This window comes from Pristiophorus japonicus, chromosome 1, assembly GCF_044704955.1.
Source record: "Pristiophorus japonicus isolate sPriJap1 chromosome 1, sPriJap1.hap1, whole genome shotgun sequence".
NCBI lineage: Eukaryota > Metazoa > Chordata > Chondrichthyes > Pristiophoridae > Pristiophorus > Pristiophorus japonicus.
Genome location: NC_091977.1, coordinates 28,286,007 through 28,313,563, shown reverse-complemented (window position 1 = coordinate 28,313,563; position 27,557 = coordinate 28,286,007). Strand labels below are relative to the sequence as shown.

Sequence of the window (27,557 nt, the reverse complement as noted above, 5' to 3'; positions counted from 1 at the left end):
CAAACTGAACATTAAATTAATTACCGCTCCACTAGACTTGGGCAGACTCTCTTGCAATCTCCATCTCAAAATTGAGTCCCACGATATTCCCATTCTTGCACTTCGGTCCTCACCCAGCAAGAAAGCTTAACTGCCTGCACTTTAGGTTTCCATATTTACGAAAGGATATACTTGCTTTGGAGGCAGTTCAGCGAAGGTTCACTGGGTTGATTCTGGGGATGAGTGGGTTGAATTATGAGGAAAGGTTGAGTAGGTTGGGCCTCTACTCATTGGAATTCAGAGGAATGAGAGGTGATCTTATCGAAACATATAAGATTATGAGGGGGCTTGACAAAGTGGATGCAGAGAGGGTGTGTCCACTGATGGGGGAGACTAGAACCAGAGGGCATGATCTTAGAATAAGGGGCTGCCCATTTAAAACAGAGATGAGGAGAAATTTCTTCTCTCAGAAGGTTGTAAATCTGTGGAATTCACTGCATCAGAGAGCTGTGGAAGCCGGGACATTGAATAAATTTAAGACAGAAATAGACAGTTTCTTAAATGATAAGGGGATAAGGGGTTATGGGGAGCGGGCGGGGAAATGAAGCTGAGTCCATGATCAGATCAACCATGATCTTATTGAATGGCGGAGCAGCCTGGAGGGGCTGTATGGCCTACTCCTGCTCCTATTTCTTATGTTCTTATGTTAACACAACTGTCGAACATAGTACTTAAAATCCTTTAACTACGGACATAACACCAGCAACTGGGACAGAGTCTCATCCTGCGTCCCACACACTGAGCACATTGCCACCTCGACTCACCCAATCTTACATAAGACTATCATTGTAAAAATCTGGTTATGAGCCAATTTGAAATCCAGTTCAATCCACTCTGGACATTTAAAATTCGCCCACACTCCCTTCCAAATCCTGTTGAAATCCAGTTGTGGGTATATATTCTGCCAAAACGTCTGACCAGCAGGTGTCTTAAATCTCCATTCTCTGAGTACTCCACAGAAATCTCGAGTATTACAGATGTCGAATTGGACCAACTCCTCCCCTTTCTCCAGCAGAAAGCTTGGAAAACGCGAGACGCATTATACCGCCTTTGGAAGTTTGCGTATTTAGATCTTCCATCCAATCCTGTGGCTTTGCCCTCACAATCTTCTCAGACATGATCTTAATTGCCTATTCCTCGACCTCCTGATCCTCCTCCCAAACATTGGGCCTGAATTTGATGGACTCACCGCCCACTTCGGGTTCCGCCCAGTGCCACTTTGCATTAGGCCTGGAGTGGGCGGGAGGGGAGAACCGCCAGGAACGCGGGCGGCCGTGCGGCGTAAGTGTGACTCCCGCCCGCCGAGATGCCGTATTCATGCAGGCGGGAGTCGGCGCCAGAATGGGGGTGGACCGCTGCGAGGAAGCTGGTCTGTCCTCGACGGTAAAGTATGAAGTGCTGAAAAAAAAAAGGTGAGAAAACATTTTCTAATGTTTTTCTTTCCAGGGACTTACCTGTATGGGGTCCCCTGAAAAGTTCCAATGTTTTTTTTTAATGCTTTTTCTTTGCAGGTCTTCAACCCTCCATGGGCCCGACTCCATCCTCAGTGCCACTTGGGCGGCAAGCGCCTTTGCCGCCGAGAATGAGAGCTCCCACCGGCTGCCGCCCAGATTGGCGACATAAGTCCCAAATTTGCTGTCCACCAACCTTCGAGGGACCTTTTTGATGAAAACCCCGCCCAAAGTACCGTCAGGTACCTCGGCGGCCATCCTTTGAGCGGCAATTGGACGGGTGGAGGCCTGCATCAAATTCGAGTCCCATATCCCTCACTACCGCTTCCGGCAACCAACCTGGAATTACCTCATATAATACATCTTTCATATATATAATACCAGCTTTTATAAAAGCTTGATTAAATAATACCTCTCCTTCAATGTTGATTCACATGTTCAAAAATAAGGGCTATTCTAAAAATTACTCAGCAACTTTGGGCATAAACTGCACACTTTTTAAAAATTGGGCCCAAGTGTCGACAACCCTCTTATAAAACCGAGGGAGAGGTTATAATTAATTTCAAAAACATATTGTTGTATTCCATATAAAATATTCCTTGTCCTCCTATCTCACTACATTAAAAAAAATGCTGAAAACAACTCTTCCAAAAACTTGTATTTGACTTCTGAAGAAATCTCTTCACCCATTTAATCCTAAAGGATTTTTTCTTCAAATCAATATCTGGGAAATTGAGTCCTCCTTGATTTTGTTGTCCAATGATGGTATTGTAAGCAACAAAGGCTGGTTTCCCTCCTGTGAAAAACTTTACAAAAGCCTCTCGGATAGACTTTTCCACCCACTCAGGAATATCCTCCACCATTAATAAGTATCATAGTTTAGATAGCAGGAGAGCTGCCACTACTGTCGCTCTTCCTTGCAGTTTCAATCCCCTTCTTTCCCATCTTCTCAAAATCTTTTTAACTTTCATAACTTCGGTTCCCAATTTAGTCGATCCACTTCATCCCATTCCTTCTTGCACCCCATATGCACCCCCAGAGCTTCTAAAATCTCCACCACCTTAAAAGGGCTTTCCTCCAACCATTTCCCCCGACTCCTTCCTTACTCTGGTTCATAAAGCTCTACAATACTCCTCCACTACTCCCATAGCTTTCCTCACTGACTCCCCATCTCTCAACGTTAAGGTCGTGTCATCTGTATATTGGTGTATTACCGACACCTGCCCGGAACTGGGAACCGCAATCCCGACTACACCTCATTCATAAGAATATAAGAAATAGGAACAGGAGTAGACCATAAGGCCCCTCGAGCCTGCTCCACCATTCAATAAGTTCATGGCTGATCTGATCATGGACTCAGCTCCACTTCCCTGCCCGCTCCCCATAACCCCTTATCCCTTATCGTTTAAGAACCTGTCTATTTCTGTCTTAAATTTATTTAATGTCTCAGTTTCCACAGCTTCACAACCCTCTGAGAGAAGAAAGTTCTCCTCATCTCAGTTCTAAATGGGCGGCCCCTTATTCTAAAATCATGCCCTCTAGTTCTAGTCTCCCCCATTAGTGGACACATCCTCTCTGCATCCACCTTGTCAAGCCCCCTCATAATCTTATATGTTTCTATTAGTTCACCTCTCATTCTTCTGAATTCCAATAAGTAGAGGCCCAACCTACTCAACCTTTCCTCATAAGTCAACCACCTCATCCCCGGGATCAACCTAGTGAACCTTCTCTGAACTGCCTCCATAGCAAGTATATCCTTTCATAAATATGGAAACCAAAACTGCTCGCAGTATTCCAGGTGTGGCCTCACCAATGCACTGTATAAATGCAGCAAGACTTCCCTGCTTTTATATTCCATCCCCTTTGCAATAAAGGCTAAAATTCCATTGGCCTTCCTGATCACTTGCTGTACCTGCATACCATCCCCCTGTGTTCCATGCACAAGTACCCCCAGGTCCTGCTGTACTGCAGCACTTTGCAATCTTTCTCCATTTTAATAATAACTTTCTCTTTGATTTTTTTTCTGCCAAAGTGCATGACCTCACATTTTCCAACATGAAACTCCATCTGCCAAATTCTTGCCCACTCACTTAGCCTGTCTGTGTCCTCCTTCAGCCTCTTTATGTCCTCCTCACACATTGCCCTTCCTCCCATCTTTGTATCATCAGCAAACTTGACTACGTTACACTCAGTCCCCTCTTCCAAGTCGTTATTATAAATTGTAAATAGTTGGGGTCCCAGCACTGATCCCTGCAGCGCCCAACTCGTTACTGATTACCAACCAGAGAATGAACCATTTATCCTGACTCACTGTTTTCTGTTTGTCAGCCAATCCTCTATCCATGCTAATATATTACCCCCAACCCTGTGAACTTTTATCTTGTGCAGTAACCTTTTGTGTGGCAACTTGTCAAATGCCTTCTGGAAGTCCAAATACACCACATCCACTGGTTCCCCTTTATCCACCCTGTTCATTACACCCTCAAAGAATTCCAGCAAATTTGTCAAACATGACTTCCCCTTCATAAATCCATGCTGACTCTGCCTGACCAAATTTTGCTTTTCCAAATGTCTTGTCACTGGTTTTTTAATAATGGACTCCAACATTTTCCCAACCACAGATGTTAGGCTAACTGGTCTATAGTTTCCTGCTTTTTGTCTGCCTCCTTTTTTGAATAGAGACATTACATTTGCAGTTTTCCAATCTGCTGGGACCTCCCCGGAATCCAGGGAATTTTGGTAAATTACAACCAATGCATCCACAATCCCTGCCGTTACTTCTCTTCAGACCCTAGGATGCAAACCATCAGATCCAGGGGATTTATCTGCCTTTAGTCCCATTATCTTACTGAGCCTCCTTAGTGATTGTGATTGTGTTAAGTTCCTCCCCCCTTATAGCCTCTTGACTATCCACTGTTTTCGCTTCATGTAACCTAATGGTTCTGCTACCAATTTGTACAACAATGGGGACAGGGGAAAACCCTGTCTCACTGTTCTCTGTATTGTAAAATACTTGGATAAAAACCATTACATTTAACACAGCTAAATGTGTTTGAATAAAAAATGCTTATCCACTCAATTAAATTTTCCCCCAAACCAAATACTTCCAAAACCATCAGTAAAAACTCATGAGAGACTCTATCAAAGGCTTTCTCTTGGTCCATCTTTAGCACATAAGCTTCCCTCCCACTCTCTTCCATGAGTTCTATCGCATCTCGGATTGTGACCACAGAGTCAGCGATGTCCCGGCCTATGATTCCATAGGACTGAGAGGGCGAAACTATCTGCCGCATCACCTCCTTCGTACGATTTGCCATAATCCTCACCAAGATCTTATAATCCAATTCTTCAGATCCTTTCTATTTCCTTTATTTTTATGCTAAGCTTATGATACCTCTCCTCATAGATGGGGCCAGGCTTTGCTCAGTTTTAATCCCCCATGCGGGATGATAAACTGGCTGTCAAGTGGTCCCTGGAGTTGCGCACCCTGTGGGGGGCCGTACTTTCTCTGCACAACCGGGTACATCGGTCCCGCTGCTGATGTTACTACTGGCTCCCCTTGTTCTTCAGCCGTAATCAAACTGACAGACTCGACCCTTTCTACGGGTGTCCCATACCCCTTTGGCTGGGTCGGCTCCACCTGGCCGGCCCCATGCCCTTTTGGCTGGACCGACTCTCCCTGGCCGGTCCCATGCCCTTTTGGCTGGACCGACTCTCCCTGGCCGGTCCCATGCCCTTTTGGCTGGACCGACTCTCCCTGGCCGGTCCCATGCCCTTTTGGCTGGACCGACTCTCCCTGGCCGGTCCCATGCCCTTTTGGCTGGACTGACTCTCCCTGGCCGATCCCATGCCCTTTTGGCTGGACCGACTCTCCCTGGCCGGTCCCATGCCCTTTTGGCTGGACCAACTCTCCCTGGCCGGTCCCATGCCCTTTTGGCTGGACCGACTCTCCCTGGCCGGTCCCATGCCCTTTTGGCTGGACCGACTCTCCCTGGCCGGTCCCATGCCCTTTTGGCTGGACCGACTCTCCCTGGCCGGTCCCATGCCCTTTTGGCTGGACCGACTCTCCCTGGCCGGTCCCATGCCCTTTTGGCTGGACCGACTCTCCCTGGCGGTCCCATGCCCTGTGGGCTTCTTGGGCTGCACCCTCTGTTCCTCCCTGAAGCCGGCCAGACACACTACCGGCGCCTCGGGAGGCGGTCGACTGGCTTCTGCCGTTGGATCCTCCTCCACTCCCCATTCATTGGTAGCCCCCTGGGCCCCAGCAGGCACACTGTCCCCTTTACCTGGGACAGAGCCTGGAGGAGGGATTGGATCCGTTTCTGGCAGGGCGCATGATCTGCCTTCTCACGGCTGATTTCCGTGTTGACTTTATAGGCAACATGCAAATCCTCTCGCTGGCCCTGCAATTCCTGTACTTGCTTTGCATAGATTATACTTTGTTCCCTATGTTTCTGCTCCACAGCCCGTGACACTGTAACCTGACTCTGCAGGTACTGTAGATGGTTGCGGAACGTTTCCTCTAACTGTGTCCTTCTGTTCCTTTCCTCTATTAACTCTTCTGTGACCTTAGTACCCACTGGCTGCTTCTTTGAGTTCATCCTGTAACCTCCCTACCTGGAGGTCTAGCTCTTTAACCCACCCTTGTCAAGCAGGTTAGCCAGATCGCCTTCTCTATATTCTTTCTATAGGTTGGGCCCGCAGTCCACTGGGCCTCTGCGTCTGTCGGACACGGCGCCCTTGTCAGGCTCTGAACCCAAGCCTTAGAAAAATTAACTTTAGAAAACACATAATCTTTCATTCTTTCCTCCATTTTGGAATGTTCCAGGATCACCTTCTCTGAGGTGGTCAGCTCATTTTCCCACTGAGGTCCCATCTGGGGTGCCATTAGTTGTAGGGGTTTTTCCTTCTACTGTTGCTGGTGTCCGGGCACAACCTTCAGACTGTGGTGATTTGAGTTGCGATCACCAGTGGACCTTTTTTTTTTCCTGCTTATACCCAATTACAGCTTAGTGATATGTTTGATACCTCCAATATGACTGAGGCTGCTTATACCCAATTACAGCTTGGTGATTATGTTTGATACCACCAATAGGTCTGCGGCTGCATATATCCAATTACAGCTTAGTGATATGTTTGATACCACCAATATGTCTGCGGCCGCATATATCAAATCACAACTTTGACATTTTTGGGGCATCCTGTACCACTATCTGGTTCTGACCTCAGAATTTAGGTGGATAGTGAGCTTCCCACAATAAAACACTCAGAGATGCAAAGGACAAGAAATGTTCCTGGAAAATTCAGTTAAGTCCTACTTTATTAAAACCCAGGTGAGCGTTTAAACAAGGTTACATTGCTAAAACAACACAAAGGCTAATACACACATGTATATTTGGTACGAGCCCCAAAGTGTGGACCAAGTGAAATACAAGGTCGACGCACTGGCTTGTTGAACCTCCTACTAAGAAAAGGTCTATGGGAGGAACGGACACATCGAAAGTTTTACACAAGTTTAAAATCCTTTCACACACTATCACCCACCCCCTCCTTTACACCTAACTAGCCTAAGCTGAGAGTTGGGAAAAGACTCCAGGGTGATACTCACAGTTTCCCTTTTGACAGGTATAGTGGGTCCCACCTTAAATCGGGCTTCTCCAGTCGTCCTCGGAGGTTTTATCTGCTGCGAGGCTGAGTCCCTCTCTCTTCCTTCGAGGTGTCGTCAGGTCTCTGTCTCTGTCTCTGTCTGAGTGTATCTCCTTCCGAGTGTGTGTCCTTCTTGTGTGCGTCTCCTTCTCCGCCTGTGTGTTCTTCGTGCTCTTGCCTTTATATCTGGTTCAGTTCCGGCCCCTTTTGCGCCCAAACTGAATCAATGTCTCATTGTTTGAGTCGAGGTGGGGATGAGGTGTTAAATGAAAAGCATTGTTTCTTATGCACCTCGGTGCCTAATCATCTGGCTGGCTATTGTGTCAGGGTCGGGATGTACTGAGGTGTGAGGCTTTCCTATTGTCTTTATGTACATGGGTAATGGGCTGGTAACAGGCCCATCTCCTTGATTAGATCCAGGTAAGCTGTTCTTTACAAAATGGGCCGGGTATTCCCCATTGGTCGACGATTTCCCTGCTTCTGGCCCGGCGCGATTCACTGATTGGCCGGCCCAGGATGCACTCTCCCGGGATTGGCTGGCTTCTCAGCCTGCCTGAGGCCCCCAAATTCACATAGTGTCTGGCCACAGACATCCTTCCCAGCCTACCTTTCTTCCTGAGGCTTGCCTTGGCCAAAGTTCGATTAAAAGGGTGTATGGGATGATCCCATGCTCTGTTTCCTTGTTACCGGGACCATTTTTTTAGCACTGGATTTTCGACCCTTACATGAGCATTCTTTATTGTATTTAAAATCCCTTCTTTAAAAGCAATTTCTTTCAGGCACTGATTGTTTAAAATCCACACCCCTAGACCGATCTTAACTCTGCTGTTCCTAATTTTAAGAACCATAGCTGAGTGGTCACTAAAAAAATACTTTTTTTTAATAATAAATCTCTTCTGGAGAACTCCCTTTTTATGGGGTTCCGATCCCATAAGTCTTTCAAATTTAAATGTCATCATTTTTACAATCATCTCTCTGGAGTTATCATCCTTAAAGGTCATCTGGGCTGAAATGTCCATCCGAGATAAAAATAGATTAAACTCCCCCACTATACAAGTTTGCTGCCTCTGCCACTTCTGTGAATAAACACCGAAAAGACTCACGCTGCTTGCAATTCGGCGCATTGATATTAAAGAGATCACAATTCAATTCATCCATTTGTACCTTTAGCTGTAAAAATCTCCCCTCAGTGTCCTTGTCCACCAATGCATCATTCTCTTTTATGGATGAATTCACTAAAACAGCCACCCCTCTACAGTTATTATTTGTGCAACTTACAAACACTTCTCCCTTCCAAACTCTTTCTAGGATATCCGCATCCCAAAAAGTTTCTTGCAGATGCAACAGGTCAGTGTCTTTAAAACACTGCAACAACTGCTGCAATTTCTTCTCCCCCCCCCCTCCCCCTCAGTCCGTTCACCAATGTAATCATTGCTCCTAATAAAAGAAGTGTGCCTGATAATCCCCCCAGCATCATTAAATCTCTGGCTCTTCCCTCCTCCCATGCTCCTTCCCAATCTTTTGGACAGCTGTTGCTTTTTCCTGCAGCCTCCAGCTCTTTTTCACCTCCCGTTTGAACTTCCCCTGCAGTTTCAGCCTCTTCCTTACATTAAATTTAGGCCGTGGACCTGTCCCTTCTCCCTCCTTCTGCTCCTCACTAATCTTTCCCTTTCCACATGATGCACCCCCACCCACCGCCCCCCCCCCCCCCAATTCCTTGTCTCCTTCCTCTGACTCTCACTCTCTAGCTCTTCTGTAATCTTCCATCCCTGTTCCCTGTCAGATACAGAATCTCCCTTTGAGAGTCCTCCTGCTATCATGTTTTCTCCAACAGTGCCACTCCCTTCAGCCTCACCTCCACCGCCGACACTTGCTCCCCGTTACTTCTCTCTCTGGGACAATGGCGCATCTCCACCCATCTTGCTCCCTTTTGGCATCTTTGTCTCCCCACTTCTGTCCTGCTGCCCCTTTAAGGCTCCTGCCTCTTGCACCCTCTCCTGGTCTTGCCCCCTCCTGCTCCCCAAGGTGTACAACTCCCCGTCTCTCTTTGGAGTACTTACACTTACCCCGCACCCACCTATCCTATCCCCACGGACACCTGAAGGCGAGCCATATTATGGCTCGACTCTGTCCCTGACCCGTGATGTCCTCCACTAACTTTGTCCTTTTCCACCATACTTGGTGCGTCTTCCATTATCTCCATCCTGTTTTCTCCTCCTCAATTTTCTGCCTCTTCTTGCGCTCTTTCCTCATTCCGTTCGGCGGCTGTGTCCGCCTCTTGCTCCGCTCCTCGGGCCACTCCATTCACACCTCCTGTTCCTTCTCCCATCTCCTCATTCCCATTCTTTCTGCCTCATACTCACAGCGGGTGGGGCCTTTGTGACAAACCGCACAGCTCTCTGCCTTGCAGCTCCGAGCGATGTGTCCAAACTTGCCACAGTTATAACAGTACAGGTCTGGACAGCTTCTTACTAGATGGTTGTGTCCAAGACAGTAATAGCAAACCTTCACCTGGTTATTCTGCAGTACCCAGAAGTACTGCACTCCTTCAATTGTCACAAATTTCATGCTGTTGGGCAATGACTTCACCCTCTCTGGGAACCGCGCTTTTACATAACGAGTTCCATCGGCTACCCAAGTTCCAGGATAGTATCTCCTCTTTATTACTGAGTCCCACAACTCCAATTTTTTTATCAACACATCGTCCTCAACATAAACTGGCAGATTTAAGATTGAAACCACAATCTCTTCGGAATACAGCAAAGATACATCCAAGTACTTAATCACCAACCTTCAGGCTCAATAAAAGTTTTTCCACCTCCTCTCGGCCACTGAACATCACTTCGAATCCAACATTCGGCTTTGGTCGGCAAGCAAAGCAACTTCCCTCACCGCAGTCCTCATGTACTGCCTAGATAATACCCCAAGCTTGTATCTTCTTATCCTGGTAGTGAACCACCACTATGTTTTCTTTTCGAAACCTCCTGAGGCCCTGGCCCAAATCTTTGGGCCTTTTATTCTCCCTTCTCAAGACATTCTCTCAGCTGATTAAATTCACACTGGGAGCATTGTCTTCTGAGAGGCCCGGCACTCCAGGCCCCTCAGCAGCCATTTGGCTGATGTTTATGGGCCAAAAAGGCCCTAAAATTTGAAAAAAAAACCACCAACAACATTTTACAAACTCACTCCAACTCCTGCAGTAATCAGCAGAACCTGCTCACTCCTAGCCCCTCCCACCTAGAGAGTGCTACCCACTGAGCCACAGCTCACACTGTACATTATAAAGATCCATAGGATGCAAGTTATGGCTCATCATTGGTTGGCCTGGCAACGCATAAGCAGTGAAGTCAAAGCCATGAATAAGTCTTCATAAAGCAATTTGTTTATACCATAAATAAAAAATAATCATCTAAAAAAAAAGTGCTGATGAAATGATTGCGTTAAAGGAAATTCCAAACTTCGATTCTGTCTGTTGAAAGAGTGCTAATTTAAAAAAAATTCATTTTCAAGATGTGGGTGTTGTAAGATTTCTAAATCTCGGGCATTAAATTGACAGTGAGATGATTCATTTAAAACAATTCGGAACAGTTTATTAAAAACACACACACACATGCACATCTAACAGCAGTCGTCAATTACCCTATGGATTGACAGTTACAACAGGTACAATGTTACAATAATGATTTATGAAAAGGTATACGTCACTTTCCTCAGGCTGGCTGGCTGAACACACGGCCTGCTGTTTCGGCCGATCTTTGAGCGGGAGGTCTTGCCATGTGCCCAGGAGAGAAGGAGAGACAGAGCAATCTCTGCCTTGTGTTTTTATATTCCTTAAGTCCATTGTTTCTCAGAAAGCCCCAGGATTGGGTCTTGGTTTCAGGGCAGTTCCTTATTGGCTCTCCTCACACATGTGGCTGTCTGGACTGGCCCAGCCATCTCTTGATTAGATCAAGTTAATGGCTTTCCAATTAAGACAATACACAAACAGGCCACGCTGGAAGCTTGTGGGCTTCCATTTTGTTTCAACACTCAACCTTTCCGTATAATCTACACTTTTAACATTTATACATACACAGAATCAATGTTATCATTAATAAAAACACTTTTATTCATAGCGTGTCGCTGGCAAGTTCGGTATTTATCGCTGATCCCTAATTGCTCTATTCAATACAACTGAGGGGCTTTCTAGGCCACTTCCGAGGAAGGTTAAGAATCAATCTTGTTGGTGTTGGAGTGGTATAGCCCAGATCGGGTAAGGACAGCAAGAGGTACAAATTGCCTCCCGCCCGAAACGGTGCTTTTTACCGCAGCTGCGGTTCAGATCGACCCTTTCGCAAAATTGGGCTCTTTGTTTTCTTTTGTTTTGATCCGGAAGTTGGTGATAAAGGGAGCGGTGACTACACCTGAGGCGCAAAATCGAGCCGATGACAGCAACTGAGGGGCGGAAGTTGGGGGCGTGATGATGACATCATCACGGCGCCGCATCACCACGGCTCTTCCGTTCACTTAAAGGCGAGAGCCTTCGCGCTTTTAAAACTTCGGGCCACTGGGTCACTAGGGAGGGTTTTGGCAGGATTATAAGTATGTTGGCTTCATTTGAAGATGGAAGACTCCAATGCTTAACAGAATAGGCTGCAGAAGGAATTGAATATATTTAATAAAAACAGCAGACATTGGACCGTAGTCATACCATTGTGCTCCCCAATCCTTGCAGTAGTCAAATTCACACAATCGGCTGCGAAAATAATTAGAATATGTTGCAACGAGCATAGCGGTGGATTGGGAGCAAAGCGGAGACGGTCCGATTCCCATCCAAGGTATCCAGGGCCTGACACAGAATGGGGCAACAGGTTATTTAACAGGTTATTTTGAGGAGCAATGGCTTCAATCTGATAACGTGGGGATGGGTCGTAGTATGAACGGGCAAAATGTACAGCCCGGGTTTAATTTGATTGATGAACTTGTGCTGGAGTTAAAATGGCTGCAGCTTGGAAGAAGGCCATTCGGCTCGTTGAACCCGTGCCAGCTCTCTGCAAGAGCGCTTCAGCCAGTCCCACTCCCGTGCTCTTTCCCCATAGCCCTACAAAATTTTTTCCTTCAGGTACGTATCCAATTCCCTTTGAAAGCCGCGATTGAAACTGCCTCCACCACCCTTTCAGGCAGTGCATTCCAGGTCTTAACCACTCACTACGTAAAAAAATGTTTTCCCATATCGTCTTTGGTTCTTTTGCCAATCATCTTAAATCTGTGCCCTCTGGTTCTCGGCCCTGCCACCAATGGGAACAGTTTCTCTCGATCTACTCTGTCCAGACCCCTCATGATGTTGAACACCTCTATCAAATCTCCTCTCAATCTTCTCTGCTCCAAGGAGAACAACCTCAGCTTCTCCAGTCTATCCACGTAATTGAAGTCCCTCATCCCTGGAATCATTCTGGTAAATCTTTTCTGCACCCTCTCTAAGGCCTTCACATCCTTCCTAAAGTGCGGTGCCCAGAATTGGACACAGTACTCCAGTTGAGGCCGAACCAGTGTTCATCACAATATCCACACTTTTGTACTCTATACTTCTATTTATGAAGCCCACGATCCGTAAACTTTTTTAACTGCTCTCTCAACCTGCCCTCTCAAAGTTAGTATACAATGTTTCACCAGATCTCTGCAGTTTCTGCAGCTCTGAGCTCCTGCCTTCTAGTTCCACATCTCCTCTTCCAGCTCGATCTGACACTGATTCCTCGTCCTGTGCACTACAATGCTGAGCCTGATATAGTGAACGTTAATTAAAATATAAGCAACTCTAGCGGAATAACAGGGTTCACGTTAAACATCCTCGCAATATCTCCAAAATAATTGGATTCAAAGACCGGCCTGTCTTCCAGAATGGCTGTGAATCAGTGCAATTTTTTCTTAACAAGATTTAAAATGAGATATGCAGAGCCTTACACAGGTACCGGCTCGCACACCCGTTGCATTTTAAGTACATCTAGTCGAATGTGTTTACAGTCCACGCACAACTGGTCGGCATTTGGCAGACGCACTCCCCATCATTTTCTGCACATCATTCATTTGTAACAGATGGAAAATCATAGGGGAAAGGACTCACAAATCCATGATTGGCGCTCCCAACAGGTGAGGCTCAGTGGGTGGCACTCTCGTCTCTGAGCGAGAAGGTTGTGGGATCACATCCCACCCTCATACAAAAATCTAGGCTGCCACTCCAGAGCAGTACTGTCAGAGTTGACATTTTACAGATGCGACGTAAAACAGAGGCCCCTGTCTGTTCTCGAAGGAGGGTGTAAAAGATCCCACAGCACTATTTCGAAGAAGAGCAGGCACGTCATCTTGGGAGTCCTGGTCAATATTTATCCCTCAATCAACATCACAAAAAAAACAGCTAACCGGTTATTATCACATTGTTGTTGGTGAAGCTTGCTGTGCGCAAATTGCCTTCTGCATTTCCTACATTATAACAGTGACTACACTTCAAAAATACTTCATTGGCTGTAAAACGCTTTGGGATGTACTCAGGTTGTGAAAGGCGCTATATAAATACAAGGCCTTCTGTTTTTCATTTCTAAAACGTAAAATCCCTTTTGCAAATTTTTACAAGAAAGAAAGACTTATATTTATATAGCGTCTTTCACGACCACTGGACATCTCAAAGCGCTTTACAGCCAATGAAGTACTTTTGGAGTGCAATCACTGTTGTAATGCAGGAAACGCGGCAGACAATTTGCACACAGCAAGCTCCCACAAACAGCAGTCTGATAATGACCAGATAATCTGTTTTTGATATGTTGATTGAGGGAGAAATATTGGCCAGGACACCGGGGATAACTCCCCTGCTCTTCCAGTGCCATGAGATTTTTTACATCCACCTGACAGATCTGACGGGCCCTCGCTTTAACATCTCATAGGATCATAGAAATTTACAGCATGGAAGGAGGCCATTTCAGTCCATAGTGTCCGCACCGGCCGACCAAGAGCTATCCAGCCTAATCCCACTTTCCAACTATTGGTCCGTAACCCTGTAGGTTACGGCACTTTAAGTGCACATCCAAGAATCTTTTAAATGTGGTGAGGGTTTCTGCCTCTCGCATCCTTTCAGGCAATGAGCTCCAGACCCCCACTATCCTCTGGGTGAAGACATTTCCCCTAAAATCTCCTCTAAACCTTCCCCTAATTATATGCAATCTATGCCCTCTGGTTGTTGACCCCTCTGCCAAGGGAAACAGATCTTTCCTATCCACTATATCCAGGCCCTTCATAATTTTATACATCTGAATCAGGTCTTCCCCAGCCTCCTCTGTTCCAAAGAAAACAGACCCAGCATCTCCAATCTTTCCTCATAGTCAAAATTCTCCAGTCCAAGCAACATTCTTGTAAATCTGAAAGACAGCAGTTCCGACAATGCAGCATTCCCTCAGCACTGCATTGGAGTGTCAGCTTAGATTTAGGTGCTCAAGTCCCTGGAGTGGGATTTAAACTTACAACCTTCTGACTCAGAAGCGAGGGTGCTACCTACTGAGCCACAGCTGACACCTACAAAGTACTGATGAAACTATGCAAAATAGGAAATCCGCTTTAACGCTAAACCAGCAGAGCAGGCCTCCAGTCATCCTGGTTAACCCTTGCCACTGGATAAAGACCTAGCTCTGTCAAACCCGTGTGGTGGCTGATGTGCAACCGTCACCACACGTTAAAAATATCCACGCACAGCATCTTCCATCCCCTCAATTGGAGGTCATTGAACCCATGTGGAAGCAAGTAATCCTCGTTCAAAGGACCACCTTTGATGATGATGAGAAGTGTAATAATATAGTATGAGCTTTATTTGCTCCCTTACTAGAATGTTTCATTTCACTTTTGAGTATGTAATGTGGAGAAAATACCTGAACTTTCAGATTTGAACAATGTTTATATTAACAATTAGGCCCAGGCAGACTCATCTGGCTACATCACAGCAAGAGCAAGGTGAGTTATTTTGTAGAGGTGTAACATCTGTAAAAACTAAAGTATAAGACCTGGATTGTCCTCTATCCAGCCCCGAATTGGACAGGATAGTAATGGAAACATTGGGGAAAATCGGGCAGTGATACCGACAGCTGCTTCCTCACACCGCCCTTCGATACCTGCCCCCACATCCGCATTGTGACCACTTCTGCTCACCTCTTCCCCGCTCATCACATGCAAATGCTGGCAGCGTGCCCGGACTACCGGGGGGGGCGGGCGGCGACAGGGAGACGAGAGCGCTCTGGCCCTCACTGTGTTATCCTGATGGTCAAGCAGTCATGCAATGGAGCCTGCAGAATATTAATAATACACAAGCAAGAAAGGAGCCTGAATAGAAAATGCCGAGTCTCTCAGAAGCGCTGTAGAGCATCTGTGGGGCAAATGCATGGCAGATACAGTATAATGTGGATAAATGTGAAGTTATCCACTTTATGGGCAAAAACACAAAGGCAGAATATTATCTGAATGGCGGCAGATTAGGAAAAGGGGAGGTGCAACGAGACCTGGGTGTCATGGTACATCAGTTATTGAAAGTTGGCATGCAGGTACAGCAGGTGGTGAAGAAGGCAAATGGCATGTTGGCCTTCATAGCTAGGGGATTTGAGTATAGGAGCAGGGAGGTCTTACTGCAGTTGTACAGGGCCTTGGTGAGGCCTCACCTGGAATATTGTGTTCAGTTTTGGTCTCCTAATCTGAGGAAGGACGTTCTTGCTATTGAGGGAGTGCAGCGAAGGTTCACCAGACTGACTCCCGGGATGGCAGGACTGACATATGAGGAGAGACTGGATCGACTGGGCCTGTATTCACTGGAGTTTAGAAGAATGAGAGGGGATCTCATAGAAACATATAAAATTCTGACGGGACTGGACAGGTTAGATGCAGGAAAAATGTTCTCGATGTTGGGGAAGTCCAGAACCAGGGGACACAGTCTAAGGATAAGGGGTAAGGCATTTAGCACTGAGATGAGGAGAAACGTCTTCACTCAGAGAGTTGTTAACCTGTGGAATTCCCTGCCGCAGAGAGTTGTTGATGCCAGTTCATTGGATATATTCAAAACGGAGTTAGATATGGCCCTTACGGCTAAAGGGATCAAGGGGTATGGAGAGAAAGCAGGAAAAGGGTACTGAGGTGAATGATCAGCCATGATCTTATTGAATGGAGGTGCAGGCTCGAAGGGCCAAATGGCCTAATCCTGCACCTATTTTCTATGTTTCTATATAGGGCTAGACTTTCCACTTCACATCGTTCATCTAAGGCCCATCTATCACCCAAAACGGACCTCTATCGCCCATTTTGAGCAAATAGTGAAAACTAGGTCTAAAACATCGCCGGAAAAATAAGCCCTCAAGTTTCCACTTTGATCGCCAAGATGATCGCCCAAATGATTGCCCACACAAGGCCCATCCCAAGTTTCAGCATCTAGCATGCACTTCGTTGGGCCGATGCAAGGCCCAAAAGAGTGCTCAAAAATAATTGCTTTTTCAGGGCCTTAGAGAGGGAAATGGAAACTATGGATGCCATTTTTAGCTTCTGAGGAAGGGTGGAGAATTAACTCTGAGTTATTTAGAGAGTAAAATTGAAGCAAATTGTACTCAGAAATTTGGGACAGGGAATATAAATAGGTATTATCAACTTATTTATGCTAAATAGATCTCATATATTGGAATTATTTAGTAAATAGCTTTTACATAGTGAAGTTATTTAATGATATTGTTGGTGCCTATCAAACTGACTGGTATACAGCTTAGAGACTACAGAAAGGGCACTTTTACAGTGATTAGAGAGTATAGAGTGCAGAGATTATTAAAATCAGTGAAAGTAATTATTGATATTGATAGTGATTATGGGGCCTATGCTGTCTCTGCCTTTAATTACAACTGATCACACACTGGTTACTGAAAGGATCAATCGAAGAGGTGGCACAGTAACGTGTAGATGGAGACGAAGACAGAGGAGAGACCGTATAGGCAACGAAGGTACTTGGAGAAGCAATCCTCACTGAACTTGTCTGAAAATGCTTGTCTGAGGAGGCTGCGATTCCGGAAGGAGGTCATGGATGAGATATGTCAACTCCTCAAGGATAATCTGCAGCCTTCCAGCACCATCAGAACCACACTGTCCATTGAGGTGAAGGTTACTGCTGCCCTTGCCTTTTATGCATCGGGATCTTTTCAGGCTTTAGCTGGCGACATCAGCCATATCTCTCAGCACGCGACACACTGCTGCATTCGACACAGGTGACTGAGGCCCTTTATGCTCACAGGATGGAAAGCTTCCCAATGACCAGGGTGACACAGACCGAGAGTTTATTGAGGACATAGGGGAGCTTAATCAACATGGCGATCTAGCACCGGTACCACCACAGCCTTCCCGAAGACCAGGAGTCAGTGGCAGTTACACGGACGCTAAGCTTTTGCGTCAGCAGCTCATTAATGAACGCTCCGCATGAACTATTATTGTTGATATTCTAAAGTTCAATTACAGTTACGTTTAAACAAGAGTTTCATTTCCGTGGGGCAACAGAACAAACAAACGAATATGCATGAAAAACTGTACGTTGTAAAACTTATGTATGTAAGAGAAAAGGTACAAAAGTTGTAGAAAAAACTTTTTTTAATTAAGAAATATGAATTTTTTAAAGAACTAATGAACAACACCCTCCCTCCAACCCCCCACCCCTCGCACCAACCCACCCTTCCCTCAAAATCCCCAAAACATTAGAAGAAGAAGAAATTGAACATTTTAAAGAACAAGTGGCCATTTAAGTAATAATAACAAGTGACCATTTTAGTCAGGATAACAAGTGACCATTTAAGTCATGATAACATGTGACCATTTTAGTCAGGATAACAAGTGACCATTTTAGTTAGGATAACAAGTGAACATTTCAGTCAGGATAACATGTGACCATTTTAGTCAGGATAACAAGTGACCATTTTAGTTAGGATAACAAGTGAACATTTCAGTCATGATAACAAGTGACCATTTTCAGTCATGATAACAAATGACTATTTCAGAAAGAATGGAAAGTGAACAGTTAAGTAATGATAACAAGTGAACATTTAACTATTGAATACAATTTAGTAACAATAACAATAACAGTAACAATAACAAGAGAATAATAAAGTGATAAAGTGATAATAACAAGTGAATATTTTAAAACAAGTGAACTATTGAGAAGTACTGCCCTCTCCCTACCTGCGGCCATGTTCCTTCCAGATCCTGTCCCACCCCGTGTTCGCACCCCACCCGCCCGTTTTGGTCTCCGCAGACCGACACCAAGATGTCGTGCAGAGTGGGACGGCAAGACTTCCTGCCGTGGTGGAGGTAACGGAGCGGAAGCAGAAGCCTCAGGCTCTACTTCCGAGTCAAGAGGAACTGTGCCCTCCGTACTCGCTTGTGTGCTTGGGGTCTCGCTGTGAGCGGACACGACACCTTGGGGTGCAGCGCTGTGTCCAGCCAGCAACGCGTGCCATAGGGCATTTGTTGCGGCTGTCTGCTCCCTGATCGTCTCCAACGTCTCCCGAGCAGTCTGTGACTGCTCAGAAGACCAGCTGGAGAAGCGCGAGCAGAACTCGCTCCAGGTTGTGGAGAACTGGCTCCAATTGTCTGAGAAACCCGCGAACCCCTGGATAAGGTCGCGACCGATCGCGACCATTTCCCTGCACAGGGAAAGTAAGCTCTCCGTCTGGTCCTCCGTGGCAGGCGAGTGCATAGCATGCTGACCGGACCGCCGTGGGGTCGGTGTGTACAATGTCACGCACCTTAGCATCACCACCTGCACACCGCTTGGTCCCGGTGCCTCATCTGTCTCAAAAGAAATAGCTGCAGGTTGTTCCCCACAAAAATAAATCTCCTGTTCTTCCTCCTCCTCCTCCTCCTCCTCTCCCTCCTCCTCCTCCTCCTCCTCCTCCTCCTGCTCTTGCACAGCTGCAGCAGGAGTCTGCACTGGCTCCTCCTCTGGCTCTTCCTCCTGGGAGTGTCCCGACTGGTCAGTGGATGTGTCCGTTGACTCCATCAGTACTTGTTGATCTTTGAAAGACAAATGGAAGTTATAAACAACGTTTAACAATGCAAATCAATTCATCTCAATTGAGAACTCAAAACATTACCATAAGCCCATATGCACAAGCAGTCACCAGGCCTAACATGACCTCATTTGAAGATCAATAGTACATCTCATAGTATAAGTCAATTAAATATCAAATTAAAATATTATTGCATAGGATTACCCGCATTTTTGTAACCACGGGTTGTGACCGAACGGCTTTCTGGCCCCACCAAGGCCACTGCAAGCTCCTCGTATGCATTGAGCAACTGCAGCATGGCACAGCCCCTGCCCGTCCTGCGTTGCTCCCGCTGGTTGATGGAAATCTTCTTCTGTAACAGATAAGGTAACATTGCACGGCATAAGCAGATGGATTTGGCAATAAACATTTAGGACTGACAGATTTATAAGTTACATTTCAAGTTTGCAATACATTGCATAGGAAGATATTTCATACTGTAACATTAAAATTTATGTTGCGGTGCATAAATGTAATCATAATTTAATCCTAATTTAGTTACTTAGTCGTGCTTAAAGATTACGATATAACATTGCAGATTCTAATTAGATTTTCCACACAACATTAAATAATAAATATGGATGATTTCTAATTTAAATTTCAACTCACTCTTGCAGCCGCCAGTAGACCGTTCCATCTTTTCCGGCACTGGTCCGGTGTCCGGGCTTCATTTGATGCCGACGTGACCACGTCGGCAATCTCTGCCCAAATCCTTCGATATGCTCGGGCTGGAGGTTTCCCATGTCCACCCCATGTCAGATCCTCCCACTTCGCGCTTACACAATTCACCAGGGCCTCATTTGTCTCTTCGCTGAAGGGTTTGGCCCTTCTCTTCCCTCCATTCTTTAAATTTATCTGTATTTTCAATAGCATTAGATAACCTGCTTCCTTTCTCCTCTCTCTATCTTTCTCTTTCTCTCGCTCTCTCCCAGACCCACACAGAGCTTCTGAGCATGTGTGAAGACCCTTGACCTCTCAAAACGCGGGAAGGAGCATCAACCTGAAAAAAAAATCAACCTGCACATGCGCAGTAATGCGTTGCTAGGCAAGCTTTTTTTTTTTCATTCACTTCCGTTTTCTTTGGGCACTCAGGAGATCGCGAGAAATGACATCGCCCATTTGACATCGCTGGGCTAAGGCCGAGTGGAAAATCGCAAAAAGAAAATGGGCCTTGAGTCGACGATCAGCATCGCTGGAACAAGGCCCATTTTTTCCGGCCTTAGCCACAAAGTGGAAAGTCTAGCCCTATGTTTCTATGAGACCAAAACTGTACGTAGTGCTCCAGATGGGGTCTCTCCAATATCCTGTACAGTTGTAGCAGGACTTCTCTGCTTTTATACTCCATTCCCCTTGCAATAAAGGCCAACATTCCATTTGCCTTCCTGATTACTTGCTATACCTGCTTACTAACTTTTTGTGTTTCAGGTAAAAGGACCCCCAGCATTTTGTAATCGCTCCCCATTTAAATAATAATTTGCTTCTGAACCAAAGGGAGAGACCGCACTTGGAATGGTAGCCTGCCGTTCTCTCCTTACATAAAATGGGGAACTTCATTCGAAGCCGTGCTAAAAATGCCACACGAAGCAAGCAAAAGCCGTGTGAATTCATAACTTCCTGAAAACTTCCATTGACCCAAATATGATAAGTGTCCCTCCAATCTACAACGCTGCATGGAAAATGCAGACTTTAATTCTGATCAACCAAATCAAAAATCATTCGTTGTTTCACCAGATGTTTTTAGTAAAACGTTGCAGCAGTTTGGAAGACTAGATGTACTGTGCAATAATGCTGGAATAAACAATGAAAATTCCTGGGAAAAGACCATTTCTGTCAATCTGGTAAGCATCGTACAATGAAACGCTGTTTCCTTACCAAATCTATCCATATAATTCAAGGATGTTTCTTTCAAAAAATATATGGACATAACCCTGTTTTTCAAATCATTCTTCCTTCTGCTGCCCCTTATATCTTCACCCTTGCTGGCTTTTTGCCTCCATATTGCTCTCCCTCAGCTGAGGAGGCCTATGTCAAAAGCTTCTTCATGTTCTTCCATATGCTTCCCTGTGTTTTTGTTTCGCTAGTCAGATCCCATTTAGAGTACTGCGTTCAGTTCTAGGCACTGCACCTCAGGAAGGATATATTGGTCTTGGAAGTGAGGGGAGGGGAGAGGCGGTGGGGGGAGTTGGCAGCACAGATTCACCAGAATGATATCGGGGACAAAAACGGTTCAGTTATGAGGACAAGACTAGGCTTGTATTGCTTTCAGTATCGGAGATTTAATTGAGATGTTTAAAGTGATTAAAGGAGTTGATGGGGTAGAGAGAGAGAAACTATTCCTCTGATGGGGGGATTCCAGAGCAAGGAGGCATAACCTTAAAATGAGAGCTAGGCCATTCAAGGGGTGATGTCAGGAAGCACTTCTTCACACAATGGGTAGTGCAAATCTGGAACTCTCCTCCCCAAAAAAGCTGTTGAGGCTAGGAGTCAATTGAAAATGTCAAAACTGATAGATTTTTGTTAGGTAAGGGTAAATAGAATTTAGATACAGATCAGCCATGGTCTAATTGAATGGTGGAACAGGCTTGAGGGGCTGAATGACCTACTCCTGTTCCTATGTCCCTGTGTTCATTGCTGTCTGCAAGATGTTACTGGCACAGAATGCCTGTGGTATTTTGCTTATTTGGCAATAAGTCATTGCACACCAAAAGTAATTGGAGAAGTGCTTTGAAACGTTTTGACAATGAGCTGATGTGTTGATATAACTGAATCAATATTTTCTTCTTATAAAGATACTAAACCAGTTTTATTCATTTTCCAAGTAATCAAAAATGTTCTCTAACTTGTTTTGAAAGTTATATTGTTCAGCAGAGTAAACAATTGCAGAAAAGGACAAGCTTCAGTAATTGAGGGTGTTAGTGAGCCAGCATAGTATCTGGGAGTACAGACAAGTCAATGTTGCTTTTATTATGTTATACTAGATTAAATAAAGTATTTGAAAATGGATATTCTTCTGTTCTGTATCTCTGATGATATACAGATTCAGATACTTTCATAGAATCATCAAAATTTACGGCACAGAAGGAGGCCATTTGGCCCACCCACCTTTGCTAAACCGCAACTGTCAGAATTTTTGGTGCAATTCAAAATTCCCTCTAATGACTGGAATTCTTCAGCTACGGGTTTCTGTACGAGAAACTTGCCCTTATATAGTGCCATTAATGTAATATAATCTCCCAGGTACTTTAGGGAACATTTAGGAATGGCGGGACAGGGATTAGGGTCAGTGGAAGGCACAATTCAAGAGGTACGTTTTGAGGAGAATTTTGACGGAAGTGAATTAGGTAAAAGTGTTTAGGGTAAACGCTGAAGAGGGAAGGGCCCGGGCAGCTTTTACTAACAACAACTGGCATTTATTTAGCACCTTTAATGTAGTAAAACATCCCAAGACGCTTCACAGGAGCGTGAGCAAACAAAACTTGACACCGAGCCACATAAGGAGATATCAAGACAGATGACTAAAAGCTTGGTTAAAGAAGTAGGTTTTAAGGAGTGTCTTAACAAAGGTAGAGACATGGAGAGGTTTACGGGGGGAATTCCAGAACTTAGAGCCTAGGCAACAGAAGGCACGGCCACCAATCATTGAGCGATTAAAATCGGAGATGCGCAAGAGGGCAGAATTGGAGGAGCGCAGAGATCTTGAAAGGTTGTGGGGCTGGAGTAGGTTACAGAGATAGGGAGGGGCGAAGCCATGGAGGGATTTGAAGAAAAGGATGAGAATTTTGAAATTGAGGCATTGTGGAGCGGGAGCCAATGTAGGCCAGCAAGCACAGGGGTGATAGGTGCAGAACATATAGTTGTGTCTAACTTGCTTGATTAATTTTACACTTGATATTTTTTGTAATCATTTTTGGGCTCTTATGTAGGTGGCATTGATACAAGCAAGTTATCTGGCTTTGGACCACATGAGGTGTGACCATGGCGGGAAGGGTGGCAGTATTGTGAACATAGCTTCCATGTCAGGTAAGAACTGATAAATGTTACATTTCCACAGATTTCTTTTCATATAATTAACATTTTCTATCAAGAGAAGTTGAAACACTATCAGTTGCACAGAGAGACGAGAGAAGCTGGGATTATTCTCCTTAGAGCAGAGAAGGTTAACGGAAGATTTGATGGAGGTGTTCGAAATCATGAAGGGTTTTGGTGGAGTAAATAAGAAGAAACTGTTTCCAATGGCCAAAGAGTCATTAACCAGAAGACACAGAGTTAAGATAAATGGCAGAAGAGCCAGAGGTGAGATGAGGAGAATTTCTTTTTACACAGTGAGTTGTTGTGATCTGGAACGCACGGCCTGAAAGGGTGGTGAAAGCAGATTCAATAGTAACTGTCAAAAGAGAATTGGATAAATACTTGAAGAGGAGAAACACTTCAGGGTTATGGGGAAAGAGCAGAGAGAGTGGGACTAATTGGATAGCTCTTTCAAAGAGCCGGCAATGCACAATGGGTCGAATAGCCTCCATCTGTCCTGTAAGATTCTATGATCTTTTATCGAGTATGAATTATAGTTCACTCTGTGCTCGAATTCAGTTTGAAACCACCATTTATTCCAACAGTAGCTTAAGTATGTACAACATCTGTCACATAGGAGTAAGTCGTAATGCATTTTTGCCTCATCATCATCATATGCAGTCCCTCGTATCAAGGATGACCAGCTTCCACGCCAAGAAGGAATGAGTTCACAGGTGTTTCAATGAAGGACCTAATATTTCAGGTCCCGAAGGGTGGAAGATGTCTGTGTGTGGATTTTTTAATGTTGCACACCAGCCACCACACGGGCTTGACAGAGCTAGGTCTTGGTCCAGTGGTAAGGATTAACCAAGACGAATGGAGACCAACTCTGCTGCACGGACCTAGTGCGCAAACAATCGCAATCTCTGCTGACATAACAACAGAGACAACACTCCAAGAATAATTGATGCATTGTGGAGCACTTCTGGACAGTCACACGAGTGTCAAGCCGTGTTAGTATTAAGGGATGCATTTAGGCCTGGTAACTTTTCTACTTTTAATCCTACTAACTTTTTTTTACTTGGCTAAGTGGTTGCACCCTCACCTCTGATTCACAAGGTCAAAGGCTCAGGTCCCTCTGTGGGCTTGTGTTGAAATTAACTCATCTCTGGTGTAAGGGGTTCTTGGGGAGTGTTGTTGTGCCTTGGGTGTCTCTCTCTGGGCTCCTGCCCTCACAGCTTATGCCTGGCCTGTGAGGTACCCTGAGTGCTGCAAGAGCACCCCTGGAGAGACTGTGTCCACAGCTTATGAAGGGGGTTTTGAGACTCGTGCGTCCCCACAGCTTATGCCTAGCCTGTGAGGCACCTGTGAGTGTCAAACACTCCTAACCCCTTCTTCCCTAGCCTGTGATACAGAGTTGAGCATTTTCAAGGCGCTCCTAGCTTCCCTTACACTGTTCTGATGTAAGACTCACGATCAGGAGATGTAATACAATAGAACTGAGACAAGGTGATTCCAAGAGGAACTTAGGCTTCCAATTTATTTGACAAGGTGTATCTCAACAAACAATCCCCAACAAAACAATCCCCCTAAATCCCACTAAACGGACACAACGAAAATTTTTACACAAGTTTAGCAGTACAATGCCCAACCTCCCACCTTTCCTGGCCTAACTGAGTTGGGAGCTCTGGGTACCAGAGGTTATACTCACTACTGTGCCTTTTGCAGTCTGGTGGTTTGTTTCTTCTATCTTCGGTGTCTTCGGACACTGGTTTTCCTTCAGTGTCGAGAGGCTTGCTGGTTGTTGGATCACGAGAGCAGGGAACCACACACACTGGGTCAGAAACCCCTTTTTATAGCCAGATTATCCAGTCCGCCTCTCCTGCTGAAATCGATCCTTCCCATTGGTGGGCTTTGTGATTTTGAAAAATGCAGCAGTTTTAGATTATTGCGGGTTTTTTCCACTGATGTTAACCTACTCAAAGATTTGAGTAGGTGTTGATTGCGTTGGCCTCCTGTAGTCATTGTGTAGGCCCTTGGGTTATTTTGGGTTCCCTAGTTTTCTGAAGGTCTGCATAATTTCCCTCCAACTCAGTTTTCCTAACCTACTCAAGGTTTGAGTAGGTGTTGATTGCGTTGGCCTCCTGTAGCCATTGTGTAGGCCCTTGGTTTGTTTTGGGTTCCCTAGTTTTCTGAAGGTCTGCATAATTTCCCTCCATAGTGTAAACATGGGGAAGACAATAGCCCGATAATTGCGATGAGTCAGTTCCACAGTTTTCGAGCAAGTGCTCTCCCATTGGCTTGAAAGCCCCATGCTTCGGGCTGACTCTGTCCCACCATTGGCCCTCCGGTGTCCTCCCCCGTCCAATCACTGCTCTGCCAAGGTCAAATCGTCTTGGTTTCAATTCATATTGCAGCACTGTCAGATCCCACAGCTCTTTTCCTTCTGGGAAAAATGAGGGGGTTTTCGTCCTCCCCTACATAATCCCCCCTCTGACACAGTCAGACATCACTCGAGTGTGTCAAAGTTCAGGGTGGTGAGAAAACCCTAGGTCTCTCAAGTTGCCCAACTTTCCCCAGTTTAACTCTAAACTGATCCCGTCGATATATATTGTAATTCCTTTTAACGCGGTACAAAACACAGAATCCAACAGGTTACAATATACGACCGCAATATACATATATGTACTTAAGGTGACAGCAGTAATTGTACATTGAGTCTCATTTCAGTCTTAACCGTAAAACAAAGAAACCTGCCCTGCAAACTCCCCAGGGGCCATGTATGAAAACGCAGTCATCCCTGGGAATAACAAAACCGCCTGAGTGTTGCGGTCAAGCTTTGTTTACACACCTTGAGTGTTTAGCAACGGCTCTCCTGGCTGAGGAACTGTTTTCTTTTTCTTTTTCTCCTGAGCTTACAGCGTGTAACTAGCAGATATGCTACAATCAGGAGTTGGCCGATTACTAAGGCAAGCGATCCCACCCTGTATCCCCAAATCCCACCATGCTGGGGGTTTAATCTGGGCAATCTCCCCTGCTAGAATTTCAGTTTTCTGCTCCATGGTGTAAAAATGTTTTTGAGACAAATCCACTGCCTGGAGGAGGGCTGTATGTTTCTCAGATAGTGGGGCAATGGGATAGCCAAAATGGGCGACATATTGTTGTAGGTGACTGAGGTTGTTTTGTACCGAGGTGAATGGTGGAAGGTTCAGGGATGGGTGTGATTCTGGTGTGTGTCACTTAAATCTCTGCCCTGGGTTTAAAGCAAAAGCTGCTGTACGTATTAGACACCACCTTCCCGGTCCGTGTTCATACCGTTGGGCACTTGTGGTGACACAATATGTCCCACTGCCAACATATGCTACCTGTGGAGGCGTGTGGTTAGGGGCCATTACCTCCATTGTGCAATTGATAGGCTCTGCCCCAACAGTGCTGAACCCGCATTGTGGCCTTGCAAAAGCATTCAAGTGCTGGGGGCACAGGATTACCTGTGCTCCCCGGCTCCGACAACCCGAGAGGTCTGTACCTGTCACAGTGTGCTCCCACATTGTGACATAAGGTGGGACCTCTTGGAATCGAACATGCACCCCTCCACGAATGACTCCCACATTCTCCACTCAGTACAGGGGTGCTGGTCGTGGGGATGCCCCCATCACGGGCATCCTGACCACCACACCCATGATGGTATGGTTTGACTTTCCACAGTCCACCAGTACCGGGTAGGCTTCTGACGCTACACGAAGTTGGCAAGGACTCAAAACATTATCTTAAGGGTGCAGTGCTGCTAAGTGCTCGTTGCTGATCCAGGAGGGGACCTGTCCCTGTCTCAGATCCTCGAGGTTACTCCGTCCCTCTCCCAGCAACCAGGTCCCATAGAGCACGCACACCTCATTTTGGGCGGCTTGATTGGAGGCGTTTCTATCCTCCCGAATCAAGGCGTTTACAGCCCTGGCCTGTGCCTCCAATTGAGAGGCCGCGAGAGGCAGCGGGAGTTCGTGGTCACTGAGGCGTGAGTCCGGGAATCAGCAGAGGCCTATAAAAGGCCGTGAGAGGCAGCGGGAGTTCGTGGTCGCTGAGGCGTGAGTCCGGGGATCAGCAGAGGCCTATAAAAGGCCCAGCCGGTGCAGCTACAGGTAGAAGGCAAAAAAGAAGTCGAAAGAAACAGAAAGGTGACGTCACAGCCTAGGGGGTAAGTAATTGGCTGGTGATTGGTGAGTAGTTTTTCTTTTTCTTTTTTATATTAGTCAGTAACTTTTAACATTGGTTTGCCAATTTAAGTGTATTTAAGTGTATCTAAGGGTTAAATCATGGTAGGAGAGCTCGGTCGGGTATTATG

The 27,557-nt window shown here is 45.7% G+C and overlaps 1 protein-coding gene across 1 annotated transcript in view; it reads left to right on the top strand.

The window, feature by feature from the left end:
• The window catches only part of LOC139262948 (15-hydroxyprostaglandin dehydrogenase [NAD(+)]-like), a 168,460-nt gene that overhangs the window by 74,995 nt on the left and 65,908 nt on the right, over positions 1 to 27,557 (top strand). The window contains exons 3-4 of the mRNA XM_070878303.1: positions 20,945 to 21,051; positions 23,137 to 23,233. Coding sequence (XP_070734404.1) covers positions 20,945 to 21,051; positions 23,137 to 23,233 — 204 coding nt within the window. The remainder of the gene's footprint in view (positions 1 to 20,944; positions 21,052 to 23,136; positions 23,234 to 27,557) is intronic.